Source organism: Lissotriton vulgaris, chromosome 5 (assembly GCF_964263255.1).
Source record: "Lissotriton vulgaris chromosome 5, aLisVul1.2, whole genome shotgun sequence".
NCBI classification, from domain to species: domain Eukaryota; kingdom Metazoa; phylum Chordata; class Amphibia; order Caudata; family Salamandridae; genus Lissotriton; species Lissotriton vulgaris.
Window position 1 is genome coordinate 933815755 of NC_141693.1, and position 27799 is coordinate 933843553.

Genomic DNA, 27799 nt, shown 5'->3' on the forward strand with positions numbered 1-27799 from the left:
TATTAAAAAGCCATTGCAAATTGCTACTCAGTTTTTGACTCTGGGTTCGTCTGTTTCTTGGTGAACCTACAAGTCGAATATATATCCCCACAACGAGGAAGGTCCAGCTGATCTAACAGTATATTGCTTTCAAAGAGCTGTCATAATTACAAGAAGTTACAGGTGAAAACATTGACACAAAAGGCGTTTTTTTAAAACTAATTTTCAATTTTTCCAATACTTAACTGTGAGTTTTTGTAAAGAAACCTTGGATGGATCTACACAAATAATCCCTTTCTGAATTCAGAATGTTGTCTACTTTTCTAAAATATATAGCTTTCCAGAATCCATTATTGCTTTCATACTCATTTTTACCATTAACTGGAATGAGGTTGAAAGCACAAAAAATAGCAAAAATAGGCTATGTCCAAGAAAAATGCCAAAACTGTGTACAAAATGTTGGTTCTCTGACAAGAGACTGTCATTCCCTAAAAGCTGGGAAAGTGGTGATTCCAGCCCCACAAATCCTTTTTTGATAACATTTGCAGGGAAAACCCCAGAGGCTTTCATTTGTAGCCTGTTTTTCCAATTTTTCTGAAAAAAACAAAGTTTTACTGTATTTTGGCTAATTTCTGGGACCCCTCCAAGGGAATCCACAAACCCTGAGTACCTTTAGAATCCCCATTATGTTGGAAGAAAAGGACGCAAAATTTCCGTGGATACCTTATGTGGTCAAAAAGTTATAGGGGGGGGCGTGGCCAAGATGGCGGGCTGAGAGGGCGCTCTTGCCGTGAGCTCCCGAGCCCCTGGAAACCCTGCACCGTCTTACGCCGCTGATCTCCCCCGGATCGAGCGGGAAACACGTCCAGTGCACCCCACGGTGTTGTGGAGCGGTACGCAACCCCCAATTTCCTTGCTGCAGCGGCGGTGCCGCAACGGGGCCGGCCCGCGGCGAGAGCAATCTGAGGAGCCGCCGAGAGGCCGGAGAACCATCGACCGCAGGCCCCCAGAGATCCGAAGAGGAGGCCTTGAAGCACGGAGAGGTCCGGCGGCATACGGGTGCTCCGACAGCGAGACACCGGCGTGGCCTGGATGCAGCCATCCCCTGCGGAGCGCAGCAGAATTAGCGGAGAACAGAGGGGCGGAGCCGGCAGGAAGCAGCTACGCAAGCCCGGGGATCAGGTAGGCCGCGAGGCCTGTGCTGTAGGGCCCGACCCCGAGCCCCGCCCTGCGCCCCTGCCGGGTGACTCCGGACTACCGAACGCTCAGAAACACCCCCGCTGCCTGAGGGGCCTGACCCTTCCCCGGTCCCTGCCACTGAACAATCTACTTGGCCGGCCTTGGGACAAGTTGTAATCGAGCGGGCCCGGACCCCGGATCGTGAGTTGAAGGAAACCCCCCACCCCTCGCCTTCCCCACATGGAACTTTGGCTGGTTCGTGTGGACGACGGATAATTGCAGAGAGCCCCAGGAGAAGTGGCTGTCCACAGACGCGGCCCAGACGGGGTCGGAGACCGTGGTGCTGGGTGACGATCGGAGAGGGAGTCGTCCTGTAGTGCCTCTCTCTGTAGTGGAGGGTCCCGGCCTCGACTCCGACTGAAGTGGGACACCACACGTATAGCCCGGAAGATGAGACTGCACCATAATAACGCCGGCCCTCGAGGACGAGGCGGATTGCCACATTGGACGAGGGCGGATCGCTCACACCGGCCCCGTGGAGCAACCATCGCGCCCAGCACTTGGAAGCGCCAAACAGAGCTCCAGTTTGAATCGGCGTTCCGGAGTCCGGAGACCCCACGAGTTGTGCGGATTGCCGCCCTGCGAAAGATTGCTGTACGGACCCTGGCCCCTTCCTCACCATAACGCGTGGGCCTTTGTGATACCCCACCCCCACGATGTCAAATGCCAAAGGCTCGAAGAAGGGAGACCGGACCTTACCCGACATGCTGGGCAGAGGCGCACCGAGACAGGACAGGAATCAGCCAGCCCCGAGCCCCCCGTACAGCTCTCGGGGTGCGGAAGGTGGGGAACCTCCGGTAACTAGATCCTTTCTGGAATCGCTGTTCAGCTCTCTGAGGGAGGATTTTCAAGCCTTAAAACAGGAGGTGGCCGGGGAGGTTCGAGAAGTTCGAAGAGAGGTTGACTCCCTAGGAGAGAAGGTGAACATGGTAGAGGCGGCTGGCCACTCCAGGGATGAAGAAATCACGCACCTGCAGCAGGAGGTCCTGAGACTGAGAGATCGACAGATCGACCAACAGGCCCATGCCGAGGACCTTGAAAACAGGTCTAGACGCAACAACATCCGGGTCCGAGGCGTTACATCCAGTGAAGAAGGAGAAGATGTGGCTGCCTACCTGGGGGCCCTGTTCCGTGAAATCCTGGGAGAATCCGAAGACTTCCCGGTCCGAATTGATAGGGCGCACAGAGTGGGCCGACCCCGGAGGGCCTCGGCGCCTCCTCCAGACATTTTAGCCTTCCTGCCGGACTTCCCTCTGAAGGAACGGATTCTCCGTGGGGCCAGGCGACAGCAGCCTTTACGTTTCCGAGACCACCAAGTGGCTCTGTACCAGGACTTGTCCGCAATAACGCTGCAGAAACGGAAGGCCATTAAAATTGACACAGATTTTTTGAGGGAACACGACACACAGTACTCTTGGGGTCATCCCTTTCGACTCATCTTCCGCTGGAATGGGGCTCTACACCAGCTCCGATCTCTCCAAGACGTTTGTGGAGTGCTGGGAATCACCGCGACGGACACAGACTTTCCAGCGCCTCGTCGTAGGCGAAGCACACGGGACGGCTGGCAACTGGCCGGAGGACGGCACTCCCCGCCACCGCCCACGAGGCCCGACTTACCTACAATTCGGGTGGAAATGACCAGCGCCATACAAGAGGCTTCCAGGACCACGGTGGCTGGTGATGTGGCCTTGACGGCTTGAACATACTCCGGGGGGAGAATGCAGTAGCCTTATCTTCATTGCAGGTGCGGGGGATCCAGGGGTAGGGGGGGGCGGGAGCACTGGAGGTTGTGGCTGGATGTCCACTTGACTAACTTTCCACTGCCTTGTCCGTTGAGGACCAGACTGGGACAATGAAGTACTATGCATGGTTGGGGATGGAGGGGGTGGGTGAGGGAGTTGAATGGGGAAGTTTGAGGTTTGGGGAGTTCACTGGACGGGGGGGAGAATGGGGTGGCGTTGGGCTCCAGGGAAGAGTTTTTCACAGTTGGGGGGGGGGGGAATACGGGAACTGTACTGTGCTATGATGTCATTCACTTTCATTGCGTGCTGCGGCTGCGTTCTGTTGCCTTTGAATTTCGATATGCGGGCCGAGCCCGACTTGCTGAGCGCTACTGGTACTCTCCTCACTGATGGCCCTTAAGATTGTCACCCTGAATGTGAAAGGGCTGAATAATCCGGTCAAACGAAGGGCGGTGCTGTCCCTACTTGATGACACACAAGCGGACATTTGTCTGCTGCAGGAAACCCACCTTTTAGCTAAGGACTGCCACAGGCTACGGTCCCCAAAATTCCCCACACAGCTCGTCTCTTCCTGCACTTCCAAAACAGCAGGGGTGGCGGTCATGGTGTCTAGAAGGTTCAGGGGGGAGATACTACACAAGGTAGCGGAACAAAAGGGGAGGCTTCTAGCTTACAGAGTCAGGGTGGGAGGTCTGGTGTTCACTGTAGGCTCGATATATAGCCCCAACGACCATCAGGAACAGTTCCTGAACAGGGCACTGGAGGAAGTGACAACCACCCCTGACAGACACATTGTTATTGGAGGTGACCTGAATATGGTCTTCGACACGTCCCTAGACAGGTCAGCGCAAAGACGCCTACAATCAGGGGAGCTCTCACACCCGGTTAGGTCCCGCCTGGAGGAACTGGACCTGCATGATGTGTGGCGCCGCCTCCATCCCACGACTCGTACCTATTCCTACTACTCCCACGCCCACAAATCCTATGTGAGATTGGACCATCTCTTGGTGACGGGTCCGATGTTTGAGCTGGCCTCAGCCGCTGATATAGGGGTCCTGTCCCTCTCTGACCATGCCCCGGTGGAGGGCACTTTCCAGCTACCTCCTGTGTCTCCCTCACGAGGGGTCTGGCGTCTCAGGGACACTCTGCTGCACAAACAATCGGTAGTGAAACATATCCGCGAGTCAATCGATGAATACAAGCGTCGCAATGATAACGATGAAACCACCCGCGCGACACAATGGGCCGCCTTAAAGGCGGTGCTCCGCGGCGAGTTTATTGCAGTCTCCTCAGCGGAGAATAGAGACCGGCAGCTTAAAAAAGATGAACTCACACGCAAGGTGAGGGAGCTGGAACAGGTGCATCAGCTTACAGGAGCCCCTCGAGTCTGGAGGCAACTTAAAGCCGCCAGGAAGCTCCTGTCCGCGCTCGACATGGATAGGGCGGAGTACGCTGTACTACGCCTGAAACACAAATACTACACTGGCGGAGACAGGTGTGGCCGGCTCCTTGCGAATAAGCTCCGCATACAACATCAGCAGCTTCGGGTGAAGGAACTGTCGGTTCCCGACGGAGGTACGGTCACGGAGGATGGGCAGATTGCGGAAGGCTTTCGTAGATACTACGCCGATCTCTACGCGGGTGTCCCGCCTTCAACGCAAGCCGAGATTGACTATCTGGAGTCGGTAACTCTCCCCTCCCTCACGCCGGACCAGGCCCAGCATCTTGAGCGGGAGATCCGGATTGAGGACGTGGTCACGGCCATTTCCCGACTCAAGCACGGGAAGGCTCCGGGACCCGATGGTTTCATACCTCTCTTCTACAAAACATTCTGCCAAGACCTGGCGCCATTGCTGACACGTCTGTTTAACTCGTTCTCTGAACCAGGTGCTATCCCTCCGGAGTTTCTCCAAGCGACAGTGTCAGTGATCCCTAAACCGGGCAAGGACCGGACCGAGTGCGGCTCCTGCCGCCCGATCTCGCTCCTGAACGTGGACCTGAAGATATACACCAGTATCCTTGCGGCGCGTCTGGCACTCCACCTACCAGGTATGGTTGACCCAGACCAGGCCGGGTTTGTCCCAGGCAGACAGACAGTTGATAATACTAAACGGGTGACCCACATACTGGAGAAAGCCTCCCGGATTCCCGGGGAACGCATGCTCCTCTCTATAGACGCGGAGAAAGCGTTCGATAGAGTGCACTGGCCTTACCTAGAGAAAGTGTTGTGTAAACTGGGCATAGGAGAGAAGTTTCGGCACCTGATATTCAACTGCTATAGATTCCCATCCGCAGTGGTGATGGTGAATGGTTGCAGCTCCCAGAAGTTCGCGATAGAGAGTGGCACCAGGCAGGGGTGCCCGTTGTCGCCGCTGCTCTTTGCCCTTCATATGGAGCCGTTCGCTCAGAGGGTTCGCCAAAACCCTGATGTGACAGGCATCCGCATGGGGGAGTTTGTCCACACCCTTAGTCTCTACGCGGATGACGTGATTTTGACGCTCGATGACCCTAGGAGGTCGCTGCCTGCTTGTATTGAGGAGCTGGAAACCTTCACGACTGTGGCAGGGTTTAAAGTGAACTTTGGGAAATCAGCAGCCCTCGACATCTCGTTGTCTGACACCACTAGAGCTGACTTGCAGAGGCTCTTCCCTCTGAGCTGGTCTAAGGACCAAGTGCCCTACCTGGGAATTCTCCTAGCGCCCTCTCTTCCTGCCATGGTCACAGCCAATTACACTGCCTTAAGCAAGAAAATTAAGGAAGAACTAGCCCGTTGGGACAAAAGCGTATTGTCTTTGCTGGGCAGAATAGCCGCTGTGAAAATGACCCTTCTGCCGCAAGTCTTGTATCTCTTTCGAGCCCTTCCGCTACAACCCCCTAAGGGGTGGCAAGGCAAACCCAATCTGACATCGCACGCTTTGTGTGGCAAGGCCGTAAACCCAGGCTCAAAAGAACCTTATCCACGCTGACGCCTGAGTCCGGGGGGCTTGGCATACCGGACTTGCATAAATATTTCCAGGCTGCACAACTATGTTACCTAGTAGAGTGGAGTCGATGGGAATCTGATAAACACTGGTTGTTTCAGGACCAAGCGGTGGCGGGCAGAACACTGCACAAAGTGCCCTTCCTAAGCAGAGCCCACCGACCTCCCAACCTCTATGCGTCTTTCGTTACAAGGGTTCCGCTCCAAGTGTGGGATGCCGTGTCTTCCAAACATGAACTTACCACCTTTCCTTCTCCGTTTACGCCGATACTCGGATACCCGGACTTCAGCCCTGGTATGGAGCCTGGAGCCTTCGCGCTCTGGCGTGCGGCCCGGTGCTCTGCCCTCTTTCATATGTACCGCCCGGAAGGTGTTGTTTCCTTCCAGGACCTTCGACCGGAATTCGACCTGCCCGAGACGGAACGCATGAGATACCTGCAGGCTCGTCACTGGGCGCTCCAGCCGCAGATACGCGCCTTGGCGGACCAGAAGCTCACGCCTTATGAAAGGTGGCTAGTTACACGCTCCTCAGACGCCAAGCTTATCTCAGACCTCTATAAACTCTTGCAGCCCCCCCCTTTTCATATCTACAATCCCGGACGAGAACGCTGGGAACGAGAGCTGGGACGATCGCTAAGCCACACTGACTGGGACCACATCTCTTACCGGGCACGACACTCTGCTTATCACTCAGGGCTCACTGAAACATTCACCAAACTATCCACTTACTGGTATCGCACCCCCGAGAAACTGCATGAAATGAACCATACCATTCCACAGACCTGTTGGCGAGACTGTGGACAGACTGGCACACTCACTCATATACTATGGGAATGCCCCCTACTGGGAAGAGGTGTTGAATGAGATAGACCGATGCTTTGATATTGAATTGCCCCTCTTCCCTGCCTATGTTCTACTAGGTTTGCCAAATGGCTTGATGTACCCCCTAAGATCTAAGAAGGGTAGGCAGATAGCGATTGCCTTGGGCTCGGCGATTCAGAATATACTCATTCACTGGCGCACTACCACGCTCTCTACTGTTGTTGGTTGGCTACATAGATTGTGGCATGTCCTAGGCATGGAGAAGATGTCCCTGGTGGTGGCGGAAGATGTGAACACATTTGAAGAGCTGTGGCTGCCATTCCATACATTGTTACAGTCAGAATTTAGGGAAATTACCTGTCTTAGATACCTCAGACTGCTACAGCTGACGTCCCAGTCAGCCCCGTCCACCTGAACTGCCGGAGATGATAGCTAGGGAGGAAGGATGGATGACTATGCTGCTATGGTGGGGGGAGGAGAGATCGTTAGCACAGTACAGAGGGTGGGGGGAGGGACTCTGTAGGGACGGGAGAGGGGCAGTTGTTTGGGAGGGTGCTGTTTTTTCTTTTCTTTTTGGTTTTGTCCCACCCGCAGGAGCACTCGCCATAAGGGACTGGAGCATGGTGTGCCCAACACACTGTACGAGCGGATTGCACATCTGTACCAAACTATTTGCACTTTTTCCGGTGGGGCACCTGTGGTTATTTGTTTGTATTGTTTCCTTTTTCTTTCACTACTGCAGTAAAATACTTTACACCTAAAAAGTTATAGGGGCCTAAGCGCACACTACCCCAAATAGCCAAAAAAAAGGCTTAGCACAGGAGGGGAAAGGGCCTTGCAGTGAAGGGGTTAAAATGCAAAAGTTGGCGCAATTAAGCACAAAAAGCTATGTCAACAGGTAGTGGAGTTGAAAAACAAACTACCAAGGGCTCACGTGATACACAGATTGAGTCATCAAAGTGAAGGCGTTCACATTGAAGGAAATTAATTGGTTGACAAAACCTCAAAGGGGGCTGTACGCACGGCTTCCGTAGCTGCAATCACTCATTCAAAAACGAGAATAGACGGTGAAATAATGGTTGTGATTATTGTCACACACATTAACTCAGCAGAACCAAAATATTTCCACTCAAGTACTCCTACAAGTAAGCAATGTATCCAATGTTCCATTTGCTCACATTAATGGAGTGGGGGATAGAGTAATACCAAATTTGGATCGCAGGTTAGGATCAGGCCCGGACTAGCCGTTGCGGGCACCCGGGCAATCCCCCGGTGCGCTGCAAGGGTGTGGGCCGGTTTTGGACCCTGGGGGCCTTTTTTGTTACAGGGCCGTTTTTGCAGCATAGCTGCAAAATCGGCCCTGTAACAAAATCAGCCGAAAATCAGCCCGGCAAAGAGCTCGGTCGCACCCCAGGAGGCTAGCCGAGCACTTTGCCAGGTTCTCAGTCCAGCCCTGGTTAGGATTAATTCTAGCAGCACACAAGGAGATAGGTTCCCCACAAGAAGGAGTTACAGCAACTGTTTCTCTATTGAAACAGTGCTACTGGTGGCCAGGACTAAGAACGCAGACTCAGGACTACGCCTTGAAATGCTACATCTGCCAGCAGATGAAAGGCTCCACCGTAACACGTCCAGTACAGACACCCTTACTAATATCAGACAAACCACTCACGTGTGTTTATTTGGTCCACCGCGGCCCCTTACAAAGTTGATGGGACTTACAAGTATATCATGGTTGCAGTGGATTCCTGCTCTAGATTCCTATGGGCGTGGCCCAAGTTCTCGGCTGATGCTCGAATTGTTATAAAAGATTTGTGAGTCTTTATAGGGACATATTCAATATGCACATTAAATTCTGCCCATGGCCCCGCGTTAAGCTCTTGGGCTTAACAGGAGGCCATGTGAGGTTTGAGTGTAGCATTGCAGTACTCTCCATACCATCCCGAAGGAAATTTGGTTGTGGAGAGGAGGAAAAACTGAGACTTAAAGCAGTCTTTAACAGCTAGAGTATTAGGCTTGGGTGGAAATTCGGTAAAACATCTGTATGGAGTCCAAAGGGCTTTGAATAACCAGTCAAGAAGCTCACTAGGGGGTTTCACTCCTTAAGAGGTCCTATTTTGGACAAGAATATGGGTACCTGATCTTTATTGTGAAGGCACAGTGGCGGATGAAAAGCCTTATGACATCCATAAACGTTTGGCTATTTTACAGAATCCAGGACACTACAAAGTAACGTCCAGGTGAAAGGGACTGCCACTGGAGAAGTTAAGTCTATCACGGCAAGACCTGTCTGGATCCCTAAAGTTGGGGACAAAGAATTTGGGCCATCATACAGAAAGCCTGCACCTGTCCTGGCAGTTGAAGAAACAAGAACAGTACTCCTGTTGCCAGTAAAAAGGAGAGAAGATTTGTCTAAATAGACCTAATCAAACCCCACTTTGGCCGATACGGAGTATTAGGCCGCGTGGACTCTAGAGTAACAGACATCCTCCTCTCACAACTATACAAGAAGTTCAATCAGAAAGACTTGTCACATTTGAGGAGTCACCTGCACGGAATGATGGACTATGCAACAATGCGATGGAACTCGTTCCTCTCGAAACTGAAGTTCAAAATCGGAACTCAAATGAACGACAAATTTCAATTCTACCAAACATGGATATCTACGTCAACATGCCCCAACAAGAGCAAGCTACAGTTTCCACAAGACCAGCGGAATTACCGAAAATTGATCGAAATGCATCTGGCTATTTCATTGACTTTGATACTTTTTCATTGGATCCAAGTGACCCTGAAACGATGCCAGCCCAAAAAACTGTTCTACAGCGATTTAAGGATTTTCTGAACTTTCGAATTTTCTTGAAAAGACTTCTCTGGTATCACCTTGGGAAGAACTCTGGGTAACTACCGGATATACTTTTCTTTCTTTTCTGGATACGCTTAATAACTGCCTTTATTATGCTTATAAATGGAACTTACCTTTGAGAAAGCGCTGCAGCACAAAAAGTGAATGTGATTCTGAAACCACATCTATCACATTGTTAAAAAAGAGACCTATCCCCTGTGAACATTACAGCAGTTCCTATACCTGAATGTATAGTGTGGGACAAGGTTGATTACGATATATTTGACCCAACCGAACATTTAAAAATACCACATTTATTTAAAATGTCATTGAGTGATATAATTACCTTGAGTACATTTTCCGATGATTGGGATTATGAAACTGTAAATAATATGTTGTCTGATTTCGAAAATTTTGAATTTAGAAAAATCTGCTGCTTTTTCTAATAATGATATTCTGGAAGACACATCGCACTTTGAAACAATGTATTGCTATCAACATAATGGTCATCACTTTCTGCATAAATCTGCTAATCACATACCACCAATGGGAACATTGCCCACCGCTGCTGAAAGCAGTACAAAGACATTTTCACAGAAATGTCCATATTTTTAGGGTTTAAAACGTCAGATCCAGTCTCATATTATTATAACGTTGCACCAACACCAGCATAGAAAATATGTAAAGAAACACCTAACAGATTTATTCTGCTTCCTTTATTGCCCAGTTGTCTGAACAAGGTTTCGACTTATGGAGACACCATAGACTTAAAATCTGTCTGGGGTACTAGAGACTGGCAGGTCCAGGGAACAGAGGCACTATTTACAGCATGGCTTATTCCTCAGCAAATATTGTTTTTGAATGAAACGGTGCAACAAACGACCTGTCTTGGATTAGCCAAGAACAAATATTTGACTACACCTCGGATGCCCACACCATCACACACTGAGGGTAACATAACATCACAAGAAGGGATCACGATAGATGAGATCATGCAATGCAATAGTTCAGACCCCGATTGGAAGGGATGGTTGATTTGGCCCACAGACAAAAATAGCTGTCAGGAAAGATTCATGGGTAAAACCAAAGGATTTAGGTCAGATCCACTCTATGTTGAGAGAAAGCACCCAGTGATAGTGACATCATACAGTGTTGGGAAAATATGCCTCGATTGGCTAAAGACCTCAACACTCACACATGTGAAACAACACTTATCCTTACTTACAGAGGTTGTGGACCTACAGGATTTGTTATTAGGTCCTAGGGAGCCACGTCATAAACGTTTCTATTATACTGTCTATAATGAGATTTGGAATATATCACAACAAGAGGCGGCAGAAAGATCACGAGAAATAAATCGTATAAACCTTGAGAAAGCTCTAGCAGTGGTCAACAATGGGTTAACAACACTAACCTCCAGGATATATTCACTGGGCAACATTGTATCTTCTGCTATTGATGTACTAGAACAGAATTTGTCCATATTACAACAAGAGCAGTCACAATTGCGTTATATTATGGTATTAAGCTGGACGCTGCAATCTTTGCCTGCAGGCTATGTGCCTTGGTGTTTCCTAAACAACATGCCTCTTTTTTTCATAAAATCTGAGATAAAAACAGATAGAAATGGCACAGAGGGGAGCAAAGTATTCAATGCTGTGTATTGAAAAACTGGACAGATTAGCATTTACAGTGGCAGTCAATATCCACAGAATGGATAATCCATGACCACATAACTCTTCCGTTCACACCTTTTCAATGTCAATATTGCCTTGAACTAATGCTGGCAGGCAGCTATGAAGAAATGGGTAGGGAGTTCATCAAGTAATCTTGGAAATTACCATACAGGTTTTGATGATGGAGTGAGGAAAAAGAAGTATTTCTAAGTGGCACAAATTGCTAGAATACTTTAAGTGGATCCCTCATATGCCAGGATATAATGCTTCATGGGTCCTGTAACGGTTTGGTAGCAAACCTATCCTGTTACTTAAAGGGTGCTCCAGCTGCTGTGATCACCCCAGTGTTTAGGCTACTTTCAAATGGGAGTTACTTGATGCTGAACAATCAAGGTTGCTGTGGGATGCTTCCGGGCATCGCATATCTGGTAACCACGAGTTCCAGGGTTACTTGCTGTATGTACGTATTGTTTCCACCAACACATATAGTCAGGGAGGCGCTGTTCTGGCTTTTGCTAAATGTTTCATTAATACGGTTTGATGTTTTGAGCAGAATGAAATCCATGGTTATACTGAAATCTGTGCCCTTAACCTCCACTCGAGAGACTTTTGATCTTCAAGTGGCAAGATCTTCGGCAGAGATACAGGCACTCATACATACAAACTGCCCCTTGCATATTTTGCAGAAATGGTAAATCGTATCTTTAGCATGTCTGATATGACAGTCATCGTCCACCTATTTAACACTATAGGTTCTGGACTATTAAGCACCTTTCAGTCGATCCTCTGAGTTATACCAAACTTCATTCACTCCGTATTTGGAAGCATATTTGGAGGGCTGCCGCTGATCCTGTTTCTACTAGCAGGTATCCTGGTTGTCATTTTTCTGCTTCGCAATGGACGTCCCAGTCACCAAGGAGATGAAAACAGTACTCCTGGAGGGAAAATATAGGGATCGCATGGTAAAATATCTAGGCATACCTCGCCGAAGGGAACTAAGTGCATCTTTGTTCTTGTCATTTAGACCAGTGTGGATGGACTGCATCTTACCTGTCCTCCGATGCCTGTTTTGCAGAGAAGAATGTGTGTTGGATCTCTGTCTGACACTCCCACATGTGCGCAAACCGACGTTGATGCTTTACTAGATGCGATAACAGCCCATGTTCTGCAGTGTCTCCAGCGTATTCCGATGTTGATGGTGGCATTCTAAGAGCCACCACAGGTAGTATCCGCTCCTGTTGGTATGGACATCGGCTCCTCCTCGAACACCCATTCTTTGGATGGCGCACAGGCTGCCTCAGCATCAGTTGTGGACAGTACAAAAGATCATCTGAGCTCAATTGGCATAATCTGCAAGGTGTTACAGGGACCGTCATCTGCCGAGGCAGGCAACTAGAATGTTGGGTCTACCAGCCAGGACACATAAACATTTGACTCATTTGACCAGTCATGTGCTGGGGAAATTCAACCTTTTATTTTGAGAAACAAAAAGAGAATTGGATCTCCATTACCAAATTGACATTCTTTTGAGTATACATGGCTTTCAAATGCTTATAGAAGTTCGAACTATACCTATGGACACTTTAGGGCTATGGCTTGAGTGCCAATTTTTCTTTTTAAACTTTTAAAAGATTTCTTAGAACTTTTAAAACATTGTTTTTAGCACAACATGAAACTAATGTTTCTTTTAAAACAATTTTTGCGTACCAGTATCTAGTAAGCTAGAAGAACGTTTAGACTTTAACTATGTCCTCCATTCGGATGTACTTCATTATGATGTATATAAAGCTGTATGATTTGCTGAATAGAAAACGATTAAAGATTATTAAAAAAAATGTCATCCCTTCGGAAGAAGAGTGGGTGTTATATTCCATATAGGTACCATAATAGAGGCCCCAGTACCTTCATTACCCTTCACCTATATTCTTCCCTACATTACACTTGTCACGGTTTACAGGGACTGACCTTTTACCTAGATGCAACACTGCATTCAGAACATGGGTTTTCCCTAGTTTGAAATCTCATACATTATGCATGAGGACTCTTGGAAGCACAGCAGGATGACCATCTCCTGTATAATATCTATGTATAAAGTTCATGCCCAACGTCATCCTTAGGCCGACACAGTACTACAGAGAGGTAGGACCCCGGGGGAGACCTATGGGGATATATACATCATATCTTGCTAAGATAGAACAGAGGAGACCAAGACTTCCCTGCCGACACACTGACCAGAGTCGCTGAGGGTCCTGTATGCAGATACTCTAGCTCGCAGTGGTCTAAAATCATTTGCGGGGTGTCCAACTCGAGACCAGGATGGGGTCCCACAGTCTCTTACTTCAAGTAATAGGGTTGACTAAATCCTAGAAGAGTTCTTGGCTTAACACCTATACACATGCTAGGTGCATTTAGGTACATCTAGTTATTGAAACATTGTAGGAGTACGCATCTTTTTATCTTATGTTTTATATACGCATATGTATTTATGACTATTGTAGGATGGTAGAGCTATACCATCCATTTAACGTTATAGTACTGCTAATCATTTATATCTTATATTGTCTAATGTTTGTTGCAGAACATCTATTCTACACCAGAATAACAACTGATCAATAATTACTTATTGAAAATGAGCAGCCTGTTTACTCTGAGACAGACTAAGTAAGCACGAGTGACTGAGCGAAAAGTATTATATTATTTCCACGGTCTTGAGGGATCAGGGTTGTCCTGTTTGATGGTAGCCAAGAACTATTCTCTCCTTGATAAGAGGAGATTCTAGTGGCACTGTGAGCTAGTTGATACAAAGGGTCAACATACCCAGTGGGGGTGTTCAGGGTCAGTCTGACACCAATCTTGCAGTGTATGCTGTCCAAATGAGCAGATCCTGTATAGGTTTTATAGAAACTACACAAGACCACTTATCCTCTGTTCCACATATGTACCACCAAGGCTACACTTGGTCATATTTCCTAAAATAAATGCCCTACTGCTGGAGCTTCCACCGGGAGTCCTTCTGATGGGAATAGATACTAATGCAGTAATGGATCAAGAGTTAGATCAGTTGAGCAACGCGGGGAAGCACCCTCGGGGTGGGCTCTCCAAGAATTCCTAATGGCAATGGGGGTTGGTGGACATATGGAGGGCCCATAACCCACAAACAAAACAATTCACATATTATTCAGCCCACCATGGGTCATTCTCTAATATAGACTACATGCTTATGCAACATGACCAAATAGGGAGCTTTGAACATTCAACACACTTGGTTAGAGGTATCTCAGATCACTCTTCCACATGTGTCAACCTCTTGGGACCGAATATTAACAGAACAGGTTACACATCTGGCATCTCTGAGACCCTGAGCTGAGGGAGAAACTTGATGAGGGAATCGAAATGTATTTTAAAGAAAAAGAAGGGACGGTGGATTCCCACATAATTCAATAGGAAGCGTTTAAGTATAGCGGGGACAGGCACAGGCACTTGATGGGGGAAAAAGAAAGAAGAAGCCTCAAAAATCTACAAGAAAGAATAAAAATGGAACAGGAGTTGATTGAGGGTGGAAGTTCAGACCTTAGGCACAGACTAACTCTGTGACATGAGCTGAACGTTTGCTGGCCGAAAATGCACCACGGCCGCATGCGTTGGCCATACAACACAGGAGCTACGATGTAGGAGATAAAGCCTCCAATCTACTAGCTTGGCTAGATAATCGAGACAAAGACAGATTGTGGGTCACGAGAATCAGGGATGGCGGAGGCGCCATCCACACAACAAATGCCCACATCGCGGAGACATTCAAGTCCTATTATGAAACTCTATATGCCTCTACAAGTCCAATATCAGACCAGGATTGTGTAGAATTTTTGGCTGACTTTTCACTCCAGACGCTTACTGCAGAAATGAGCGACACTCTAGAGGCTGACCTGACTGAAGAAGACCTGGCCTCGGTGTTGGGATCCCTAAGATCTGGGAAGGCTGTGGTCCCAAATGGCCTCCCGATCGAGTTATTCAAAGGCATGGCTTCTAAAATCACTCAACCATTATTGGACATGTTTGAAGAGGCCATGGAACTGGACACACTGCCGGAAGATCAACACATAGTCATGATAGTGGTGATACATAAGGTGGGGAAACCCCCAGGGAGCTGTAGCTCGTACAGGCCAATCTCCCTGCAAATTTTGAAGCAAAGCGTTAGCTAAAGCCCTCGCCAATAGTCTAACAGTAGCCCTCAAGACTAATATTCACATAGACCAGTCGGGCTTCATGTCGCGTAGGAGTCCCACCAGGACTTACGTCGACTTTACTGAGTCCTACATTTGACGGCACCTCCTGCATCTCCCCAAATGGTATTAATGGCATTAAATACCTCAATGGCTTTTGATAGCATAGAATAGGCCTATCTATTTGCAGTACTAACCAAGCTGGGCTTCGGCCCAAAATTCTGTAGCTGGGTAAAACTGCTTTATCAGGACCCGCTCACACAGGTGAGTGTCATGGGGCACTATCGCTCCGTTTCTCGCTTTGGAGGGGAACCAGGCAGGGCTGCTCCCTGTCAACACTATTATTTGCTATGGCACTGGAGTCATTGGCGCATTGGATCAGAAGATACTGGGTGATATAGGGTATTCGGGTGCCGGGAGGCTGGGAGGTGCGCATCTCCCTTTATACCGATGACATACTTTTATATTTATCGAGACCCTACTTCTCCATAGCTCGAGTGCTCCACATTTTTGAGTTATTTGGTAGCTACTAAGGCTTCACCATAAACTGAAAAAAATCGATTGTTCTGCCCCTAGTGGGACTCCCTCTGAGATTAGTGGCAAACTGTGGGGCCCCTGTGGTAGAGGAAGGCTTTAAGTATCAAGGCCTATACATAACCCAAAACTCTCAGTCACTCCTACAGGAAAATCTCTATCCCTTATTACAAAGATTCCACACAGATACAAGACATTAGCGCATGCTCTCTCTGTATTTGATGGGAAGAACAGCACTGTACAAAATGATGACTCTGCTGCACCTCCTCTACATGTTATAAACACACTCTACCTGGTCCCGGCCATCTTTTTTAGACGGATAGCTCAGGAACTCCCTATCTTAATATGGCATGGAGGAACACCTAGAATAACTTTAAATAAATTGCAAAGAGGGGTCTATGACGGTGGCCTTACGATCCCTGAGGCTAGACTGTGCTTTTGGGCCTCACAGTTTATAGTTATAAATGAGTGGATATATACTGAAAGAGAAGAACCAGCCTACAAAGTGGATAGAGAAGCAATGCCCAACTGGAATCACGAAGCCCTTCTATATGCCAGAAGGCCCGCACAAGATCTTCTGGCTCACATGGCACCAGTAATAGAATGCTGGTCCGAAGAAAACAAATATTTGGGAATGACATGGCCATTTGACAGCGATGACACCACTGTGGGAGGGAGACCAACTGAGGGACGTAACCACCTTGGCAGGCTTCTCAGGGTGGAGGGCCATAGGTATTAACCATTTAGGGGACGTATGGAGAGGAACAGCACTGATGCCTTTTAAGGACTGGAAAAATGAATATCACCTACCCAGGTCTTCCCCTACACACAATTCGCACACGCTCTAAATAGACATATAAAACGAGGGGAGACCATCCCTGACAATTCCCCCTTGGAAGACCGACTATTATCAGACCCCATACTGGACAAAGGGACCTCTACAATATATAAAAAACTAATATACAATGCACCAGACCCCTGACCTTCCTACGAGCGGCCTGGGTAGCTGATTTAGGCAATATAGATGACAAAGAGTGGAGCGATGCGCTGCAGGGCCCTAGAGAGATAGCGATTAGGTCAAGATTCAGACTGATACAACTCAGGATCCTGCACCGCTCATACTCCCCCTGCACACTGTTGTACAGATGGGGACAAGTACAGTTGTTGCATTGCATACGAGGCTGTCTGGTGGAGGGATCCTTCTTCCATATTATATGGGAATGTCCAGCAATCAAACATTATTTGCAGAGAGTGGCAGTGATAATGTCAAGGGTCATTGAAGAAGATGTACCTGTAGACACCAAGTGCCTTTTACTAGTGATTAAGGGGAAGGAAGACTGGTCTAGGCACACAAGTACCTGGCTGGCCTTGGCCACTGGAGTGGCAAAACATAACATAGCGTTCAGGTGGGGGTCATGCATCCCCCCAATAGTGGCAGAATGGGAGACAGGTCTTGATTGGTGCCACCAAGCGGAAAAGCTTATATATGACAGCAGGGGGTTCCAGAAGAAATGTGATAAAATATGGTCCTCTTGAGAGAAATATATAAATAAGGGCGAGGAGTCAACAGTATGTGAGTCAAGGTGTACAAGCGTGGCTGGTGAAGGAAGAAGACATGAGGCCAAACAGGCTGTCTAATTAGTTCAGACCTAACTGCGTGGCAGCTTACCAGATTTAGACTGAAATGATAATGGTGTACTGACCCTGTAACACTGTAATTAGTCATTACATATTTGAATGTATGTGCTCATCTTTCAACATATGTAATTTCCTGAGCTTGATTAATTAAAAAAAGATAAAAAATAAAAAAGAAAGGCATTGGGAAACTGTCTTTGGCGTCCCCATCAGGGCCCCCTATAGGGGGCACCTATGGTGCCCTCCTGTTGATCGCTGCACCTGCTAACAAACACCTTGAGGTGCCTGCCTCCGGGTGCAGGAATGAACTGCACCCCAGTTCTTTGCTATGAGAGCATGCATTGTATTTGAAATGCATGCTCCCATAGCAAAGTATAGGATTGTGACCGACAGACTTCTGTCGCATCCTAATAGCTGGGCTGGAAACGAAGACAGGAGGTTGTTCGGTTCCATTTCCAGATTAATGTCAGATGGACTCTGGTCCGTCTGTCATTGCGATCGGGCCCTTAGTCGCTCAACTTCAAAAACCACTGATTTGCGATACAGAGGAAAACCATAATTTTGACTAGAGCGATTCTACCTAGCACATTGAGGGGGGAGGATTTCCCACCTCTGAAAGTCCTGCTTCATCCTGGCAGTGAACTGTGTGAGGTTGTGGCTCCACATGAGATGCAGGTCTTTAGAAATATAAAGACCCAGATATTAAAAGCTGAGTTTCTGAACTGGAATTGAAGATTGCCAATTAATGGTGCTTTAGTATCCATGAATTGGAACCAGGTGTGATTTTTTCCTGTTTACTTTAATGATAGATGCTAAATCAAATAGGAACAGTAATTCCGGGACGTAGATGCCTGAAAAGTGTGGGACAGCCAGAAAGAGGAGGGCATGGTCGGTATAGAGGGTGATCCTGTCCTTCTCCCAACATGATCCCCGCCACCCCTGGACCAGAGTACCACAGCGGATGAGACATGCAAGGGGCTTGATGAAAAGGAGTGGAGAGAGTGGGCAACCCTGCTCTGAAAGCATTCCATTCACTTGGGCCTGGGCCATTGGAGCATTGTACAGCTGCCTCACATAGGCTCGATATTTGGGGCCAAGATCCTATGCATTTCTAGACTTCAAACAAATAGGACCAATCCACCAAGTTGAATGCATTTTCCTAGTCAATTAAAATGAGGGCACTTGGATCTGGGAAGGCCCCAGCATGGGCTAGGGCTACCTATACTCTCTGTAAACAGTACCAAGTACTACAGCCAGGCTTGATCCACATTGATCTGAGTGGATCAAGAGGAGATGGGCATGTTGTAGGTGGGTGGTGTGTATTTTTGCATAAATCTACTTCAAAAAAAGAGATTGGCCTGTAAGAATAGCATTATTCTGGCGGATGCCTAACTTTTAGAAGGACCACTATTGGGGTCACATCTAACTTCACTGGGAATTTATCTGTATCTAGGGCCTCATGGAAAATGTCTAGGAGGTAAAGGTCAATTAGATCCTGGATTGTTGGGTAAAACTCCAATGGGAACCCATCGGGTACTGGGGTCTTCCCCGTCTTCAGATCTCCCACCACTTCCATAATTTCCTCTAGTGGCATCTAGGTCACTCCAGGGAGCTGTTGGAAGGTCTATCTCAACCGAAAGACAGGGGCAGTGAGCATAGAGCCAGTAAAAATAATAGGCAAATGCCAATGCAACCTTGGTGGAGATGCTGTAATAAATGTTTGGCGGCTCTGTGATTATGGGGACAATCCTAGAAGTTGTGTCTTCGGTTGCCAACCAATACAGTAGTTTGTCAGTCTTGTCCCCCATTCATACTTACTGTGTGGATGATCTCCAGCACTGTCGAACCTCCTCAAGCGGGATTTGTGTCAATGAAGCTCGGAGGATGTGCAATTGCCAGTAAAGGGTCAATGATGGAGCTTGTAGAAGTTGTTTCTCTGCATGTAGTATCTGGGTTTCCAGTGTGGTTATTTGATGTAGTTTAGCTTTCTCATTACATCAGAGAAAGCTCTGAACCAGCCACCCAATGGTGGCTTTCCTCACCATCAACAGTGTCCTTAGGGAAGGGACTGTGCCCCTGCTATGGGTCAAAAGGGCTTGTAGTTCAGATTGTAGATGTTTGCTGCATTCAGCATAAACCAGACAGCAGGTGTTGGGCCGCCAGATAGGACGGAGCATCCTGCTGGGTCACCCGAAAGAGGCTGTGACAGGAGAATGGTCCAAACCAAAATTCTCTGGGGAAGAATCGTAACATGGGACAAAAGACGAACATTTGCTTTGGGAAGAAGGACAAAATCTAGGCGAGAAAGTATCTTGTGAGTGGCGTAAGTGTGGATAAATTCTCTGTCTCTGGGATGCACACTATCCAAGCGTTGCAAAGCCCCATAGAGTCCAGCCAAGTAGAGAATTGTTCAGCATGGTATAGATGATGCACCATGGGGGCAGCTGAACAGCCAAGAATGGGGTAAGGGGAGGCATTAGAATCCCCTCCTATGATGATCATCCCATGAGGTAATGCAAAGGTCACATTTTTGATTGCGTCGGCCTGGGAAGAAAGATAAGGTGGTATGTAACCAGACAAGAAATTACAGTGCTGCCCCTCCAGGAGACTCTCCCCCCCTGACAAAGAGGTACTGGCTTACTGTGACTGTGGTGGTCACTACCAAGGGGACGGTCCTATATAAGAGTATGGCAACCCCCAGGAACCCGTTGAGAATCCTGCATGATATACTCAGTCATACCCATATTGCTTCAAGAGGGAGCAGAGGGTCCCCAGCTGATGTATCTTCCGTAGCATCAATATGGCCAACATGAAGCATTTGGTGTAACGGAGGACAGCCATCCTCTTAATGCGGTCTAAGAGTTCCACGATAAGAATGTAAAGTGTGGCAGCTAGACAGAGACTAAACATACGCAAGACGAGTGGTGAGTCAATTGACGTTGATCCAAATGTGGAGGAGAGGTAGGATCCAGGGCATGCAGCAAGCATGGTGTGGCACTATATTAGTAGGGATGAAACAATAAAAAGCACAAACAAGAACAGAACAAGTTCCAGTAAACACCCAGAACCCTCCCACTCCCCTCCTCCACATACTTCATGCTTTGAAGTATCTGTCAACCTGAAACTCAGTGAGCACAATCCATCAACTTAAAATTTGTGCTAAACATGTGCCAGAGTCCTCCCATGTCAGATCAAAAAAAGGAAATCAAAAATATCGAGAAGACGCAGAGGCTTCCATGCTGGATGCAACCAAAAAGTAGTTTTATCCAATCTAACGGAATTTCAGATGTGTAACCCATCCACAATCACGACCTCTCTCTGGGATGCCAGATCCATTTCATGTGGGGTGTCATCCTGTCTCCAGCTCCGAGTTCCACCAGATTGCGCAGATCCAGAAGGACTGTGGCTACCCTGTTTCTCCCTTTGCGAACAAGTCCTCCTGTGGTGTTTTACTGCCGTCAGTTGGCCAGCACCGTCAGTGGGACGATGGGCCTGGGACAACCCTCTTTGGAGACAAGCCCATTCCCACGCTTTCTCAGGGGTTTTAAAAAAAAAGAGGGTTTAATGTTGTGGATACCTTCAGTTTTGCAGGAAAAACAGGCTTATATTGTATATTTATAGCCCGCAGCTTTTGTTTGACCTCATTGCATGATTTCTTTCATTGGTGAATGGCTCTGGTATAATCTGGGAAAATCAAGCTATGGTGAAAGTCATGGATTAGGTTGCCGATCCTGCAGGCCTAGTGAAGGTTGAATCTCTGTCCCTAAGGAGTTTAGACACAGAGCGCTTAAGTGAGTTCACCTCGTTTTCCAATGAAGAGATCCGTCCTTCTGAATCAGAGATCCTATCAGAGACATTGCGTATGTCCTGGCATATAAACATTACATGTGTACATTCCTCCCTCACCTTGGCCTCGATTGCCTATTGGGAGGATTGGATGGCCTGTAGGACAGTGTTTACGTTGGTGGAGTCGGGTTGCTGGGGCCCTCGGGAGGATGCTGCCTGTGGATGTTGCACTGTGAACTTGTCTTTTATTGTTTGAGACTGGATCCTGGGTCCCGAGTTCTCTGTTATTTCCCATCACAAAGCAGTTTAATGCCAGGGGTAAGAGGCAGGGGTATCTGCCGGTTGGGGATGGCGCTCACCGCACAAGAACAAACTCAAGTCCCTCCCTGCTGGGCCACTGTTCTTCAAGTCCAGTCCTTGGGCATATGACTCCCAAGAATGATCCGCAAAAAGGCATATAGGCCATTGAGAGTGTGGATGGGGAAGCGCCAACTTGAAGATCTCCTCAACTGTGCAGGAATGGGGATTTCTGGTGTAGAGGGCACCAGGGTAATTCCTTCCATCCAATGTAACATTGGGGATGGATGGTGGCATCTGAACCCTAAGGGAACACCACAAAAATAGGGTAGTTCTAAATCCTCCCCATCATGCCCAAGTCAACTTCACCTTGTCAGCCGGCCCTCAGCATGTTCTCTGCCGCCGGTCCCTCAGAACTAGAGAACAGGGCCCTCCACAGTGCCACATGGCCCCAGGTAAGTCCACTAGGGTGGGTCTCAGATGAATGTAAATAGGATTGGGCCCAGCCCACTTGCAGGTGGGGGCAGTACAAACAGCTGGGGAATCGTGTATTGGTGAGAGAGGAACCACCGGGCTCTTCCCAGCAGTTCCACATGAATGGTTCTCCCCTGCGCCAAGTTGGCAAGCAGTGCATGGGTTGGATGAGGATCCTCAGGAATGTCCTCCATGACCAGTCCCTCGGGGCAGAGGAGATGGCCTTCAACAGCGCCACATGGCCCCAGGTCAGTCCAGTAGTCTGAGCCTCAGATGGCTGTATATAGAGCGGGGCCCATCCCATGTGCACCTGAGGATCTTACTGGGCACACAACATGAGCAGAAAGGGCCCTGTGTATTAGTGGGGTGAGACAATAGTCTGCAAGCCACTCCCCAGCAGTGCTACATGGATGGTTCCCTCCTCTGTTGAATAGCCAGCCAGCAAGCCACCACACAGGGTGGGCGAAGAAGATCCAAGTCAGGCAGCCGCATTGAACATTGAGAAGGACCCCAGGCAATAGGTGAAATAGGAATATTTTGGAGGGCACCAACCCACTCCCCTCTGGGCCCGCCGCTGTACGAGGAGATGAGCGGACACCCCTGAACCAAAAGGGAGCCCGTCTCTCACAGACAGCCATTCAACCATCTTGGCTTCCAGTCAGCCCTCTGCTTCCCAGCCACCCCCTGATGGCACAAGGCAAACAAGTAATCACATGAACCCGTGGCAACCTGGAGGATGGTGGAAGAGGTACCAGAGGTCCCTAAAATGCATTGCCCATCTTAGCTGCTTCGATGCCCCATAACCTATTTTTCTAAATACCAAGCAACCTTCCCTATGGGCATTTAGGGTCTACCTTAGGGGTGACATATAAGTGCTAAAAAGGAAGGTTTAGGCCTCGCAAAAGTGTATTTTGCAAAGTCAAAATGGCAGTTCAAAACTGCACTTCAGGGTACAATGGCAATCCTGAGACATATTCTATATTGATGTTAATGGGTGACACAATGAACACTGCAGTCCACTATTAGCCCTGATTTCAGCTGGTACCATATACTTGGCAATGTAGAAGTAAATTAAATGTGTCAGTCATGTGTATGCCAATTTTAACATGTTTTAACATTTTTAATGGGAAGAGCACAAACACATTCCCACTGTTCAGCAATGGTAAAGTACACAGAGCCCCTAGGCTAAAAAAACATGTTAAGCAGCAGAATGCACAAATCTGGGGTGTCTGCAGAAAGGGCACATTTTCAACCAATATATTTTTATTCCTTGTATCAACGTAGAAGTTAGTGTTGAGAGTGCTTCCACAAGCATTTCTTGGGTTCTGGGCTAGGCATTTTAACAGGCTGTTGAATGGGCTTTGTTACTGATGATGGCTTAATCTACTATAAATGTGATCATTTGAATTGTTGATTCTGATTTCGTCGTTGTATCTTTAACATTCAAAACCTTTGCTAGACTATAAAACGGCCAGTTAACGAAGGGGCCTTGCTGCACATCGTATTGGCTTTAATGTCTGTGAAGGAGTTATACTTGCAGAAGAATGGCATGATCTTGTGAAATACAGTACTTCATAGCATTGTCAGTGTTCCACACTACAAATGTACTTGTCACTGCTTCAACAGTTGAGGAGTTGCAGGGGATGACTACACTTTATTTGGTATGTGTTTTCCACTGTACTATCTTTTATCTGTATGCATACTGCGGATTTTCTTTCTTGGGGGTTCAATATGACCTTCTGCCTAAATAATAGCCACTTGAAACATAAGTTCAAAGAAAGTTGTGTTTTTATTTCTTTTTGTTGGCTTTCTTAATTTGCAGGTCATGCTCATCTAACAGATTTTAATGTGGCAACTATAATCAAGGATGGAGAACGAGCAACTTCTTTAGCAGGCACTAAACCATACATGGGTAAGATATAAATATATGTTTAATGATGATGTAAAGGCTCTTCGTCTTCTGACTTGATTGATGAAATCTGAGATTGTAAAACCAAAAGATTTGAGAATATGTTGTTATTTCCCTGTCACTTATCTTCGGCATCTACTCTTTCCACATTTGTTATATTAAAACTGTAGTAAATGTCCTTCTTTCATGTGTGTCCTGGCATGAATTTTGGATAATAGTAATTTGAAACAAAGGTTAGAAGTGGTTGCCAGCAGATTTGGGCCCTTTGCATTTTTTTTAAAACATGCAGGTCACCCTCGAGAACAGGATAGAACATATTTTACCAACTCCCCTAAGTCAAAGTGACTGATATTTTTCCAGATTTAATTTATATGTTTGATGGTCTGATATTCGACAAGTAGAGGGGTTGGATGATGCCACTGAATAATCTACAACTTTCACAGCAAGAACTAAACAACCCTATGCAGCATAATTTTGTACATTGCCTTTTTTTAGCTTTGATTAATTAGAAAAAAGTGTAATTTTAATACAATAAATACATGATGTCAGCCATCTCTGAGAAGCATATTTGATTGGCCTAACTTGACAGCTCAGCTGCCTGCAAGATGTTTTATTACGATAAACATAGTGTGGAATTTGTGTCAGCCCTCTTCAACCATTGCTTTGGAGACCATTTCAATCGCATCTTGGTTCAGCCCAGTTGTGTAACATGTGGTGTCTTTATAAGCCGTTCACTGCCCACACTGCTTGCTGCATCAGTTTCCTAGACTCTGGGGTGGACTACGTCCCTGTATTGATCCAAGTCCCGCAAGGGCGGGACCCAGGGCTTAGGCCGGAAGGGGCTTCTACACATTGTAGTACTCTATGGCCAGGCGTGGGCAGAGAGCTTAAATAAACGAGCATAGGTCACTTGAGACCTTCCGCTCAGACAGTATGTTCAGTGTGGTTGTGTTTTTGTGAACTGCGCCGTTAGGCCCTGAATCCTGCAATGTAGACACACCACAAAACTGACGACGAAGGTGGTTGCATCTTGATACCCCACTCGCCTTGTCTCAACCCCCACATCAGCGATAGCAATCCAGTCAGCCTGAGCCTCGAGGGGAACACAGATTGAGCCTGCGCTTGTACCTGCACCAAGACGACAGAGCAACTCGGCGTCCCCGCTGAGCTGAGGTCAGCCGCATGTCTGCCAGCACGGACAGAAGTCAAGCACCGAGGGCGGCAGCGTGGGAACCTGTGCAGCGCTACGACGGAGCCAGTAAGCAATGGCAGGTACAGCGCCCTCTCCACGCCACCTCCAAATCGCATGCACATATGTGCCTCACACCCGCAGGCTGCGGTTGGTGTGAGCCAAAAGCACCCTGCGTCCCCACCCGATGCTTATCCTGGACATGCGCTTGTGCGCGCACCGCCCCTACACACTCGCAGGGCTTTCAATTGACATTGCTGCTACCTGCCATATGATCATACAGGTGACAATATTGCTGAAGTGCCTCATCAACCTGCAGCTAAGCACTGTGCACCAGGCCACCATCAGCTCCACTTCAAGAACTGCTGGGGGCAATAAGAATATGGAAAAAAATAAAATATTAAAGAGACAAGGCAGAATAATCTAGGATAGTCATAGCAAGAGAGAAAGGACTACCTGTAAGGTCACCACCACTAAGTAACAAACAGAAGCACGAGTACCTAACGCCATGACAGATGCAGCAGCATAGGCTGGCCCGCAACAACCACAGCTGGCACAACACCCAGGATGGGGTATAATCAGAGGAGAATGAATCACTCTGATTATACCTCTTTTGGCTGGAAGCCGAATGAATCGCAGCTTCTCTCTCTCCCTCATTGCTGAGACAACACACAGGACAGCAACACATTCAACCCACCACGCAACACACCCAAATCTATGCTTTACCTCAGTTCAGTGAACTGATAGACCCACCCACTGCATGTCCCAGGTGGAAAGTGTGGATCAGCCGCCTAGATAATTACTTTACTGCGACGCGGGAGATGGATTATATAGTCAAAATGTCCCTACTATTACACTTCGCCTGAGAGGAAATCTACAAGTTATTTGCACACCTACCAAACACCGGGGCTGCAAACGACTACAATGCTGCAGTCAGGGCCCTAAATGCGCACTTCGACCCCACACCTGAACCTCGATTACGAGAGATTCAAACTCCTCCAAGCACGCCAGAGGAAAGGGGAGTCAATGGACACGTTCCATGCACAGTTAAGGGATTTAGCCAGCAGGTGAACAGCAGACGATCAGAACAAAGAGGTGAGGGCACAAGCCATGCAAGTATGCTGCAACAAGACCCTTCGAACTCTCATCCTCCGCCAGCCGGGATCTCACTAGAAGAAATCTTAATCATGGCAAGATCACACGGCATGTCAGATGCAAGAGAAACAGAGATGGACATGGCCATCACCCGACAACCAGAAAAATATATAACAATCAAGACATACCATGCCGATGCACTACGAACAGAGGGAACGGAAGACGATGGCCAGCAAAGAGCGCACCAGGGGGCAGTGCGAATACTGTGGGCGAGACGAATATCCCCAAGAAGAATGCCCAGCACAAGGGCGGACATGCTCAAAATGTGGCACCCCAAACCATTTTGCCGTTGCGTGTAGAGGTGGTCCACGAAATAGAGGTGCACACGGTAGGAGACCGCCCTCAAAAGTAGTAAGACAATTGTCCCTCAAAGAACTCAAAAACTCAAACGGCCTGGAAGACTCGTCTACTGAGGACAAAGGGGAATTTTACCTCATCGCATTCCCCAGTGACCTAAAACGTAGGAGATGCCCGCAACCCACATGCGTCATAGAAATCGCATGGTCCCGAAACAAGAGCATCCGTAAACGTGACGGGAAGCCAACAGTACAAATGGCTACAACCAAAGCCCCTGCTAAACCCTTCACACTTCAAGATTCTTCCCTATTGAAGCCAATTACACTGCCTCTGAAAGGCAGTCAGCGGACATCCTCATAGGAACCCGTACAGCAGAAGATTTAGGCCTCGTCACGTTCGCTCGTGCAGTCAAAACCCTGCAAACTGACGAAATCCTGGAGTTGTCCCCACAATTATTTAAAGGACTAGGAAGCATGAATATACCAGTGACCTTACGCCACAGACACATACCGTTTCACCTACGACCACTGGTTGAACAGGAGCTCTATGATCTGGAGCAACCAACAAGGAGTGATCGAAAAGGTCACCGGGCCAACACCGTGGGTTTTGCCCATGGTAACAGCTGAAAAGCCAAAACAACCTCAGAAAATAAGACTGTGCATTGACAAGCGCCTGCCCTACCAGGCAATCAAATGAGAAAGGCACATCACATCAACTGTTGACAACATCATAGCTGGCCGGAATGGATTCTGATAGTTCTCCAAGTTAGACCTCAACGCGGGTTATCACCAGTTGAAGCTAGCTGAGGAGAGCCGGTACATTAAGACCTTCTCCACCCGCATAGGGCTACGTCGCTACAAAAAACGAAACTTCGGGATATCGTCAGCAGCCGAAATATTCCAGAACGCTGTCTGAGAAATCCTCTCAGGCCTCCATGGAGTATTAAACGTCAGTGATGACATCTTAATACACTCATCAACCATTGAAGAACATCACTGCCATCTTCTAGCAACTTTGCAA

General features: G+C 47.8%; 1 protein-coding gene across 1 annotated transcript in view; it reads left to right on the forward strand.

The window, feature by feature from the left end:
• Positions 1-27799, forward strand: part of STK32C (serine/threonine kinase 32C) — a 1581084-nt gene that overhangs the window by 1243915 nt on the left and 309370 nt on the right. The window contains exon 6 of the mRNA XM_086922539.1: positions 24052-24141. Coding sequence (XP_086778665.1) covers positions 24052-24141 — 90 coding nt within the window. The remainder of the gene's footprint in view (positions 1-24051; positions 24142-27799) is intronic.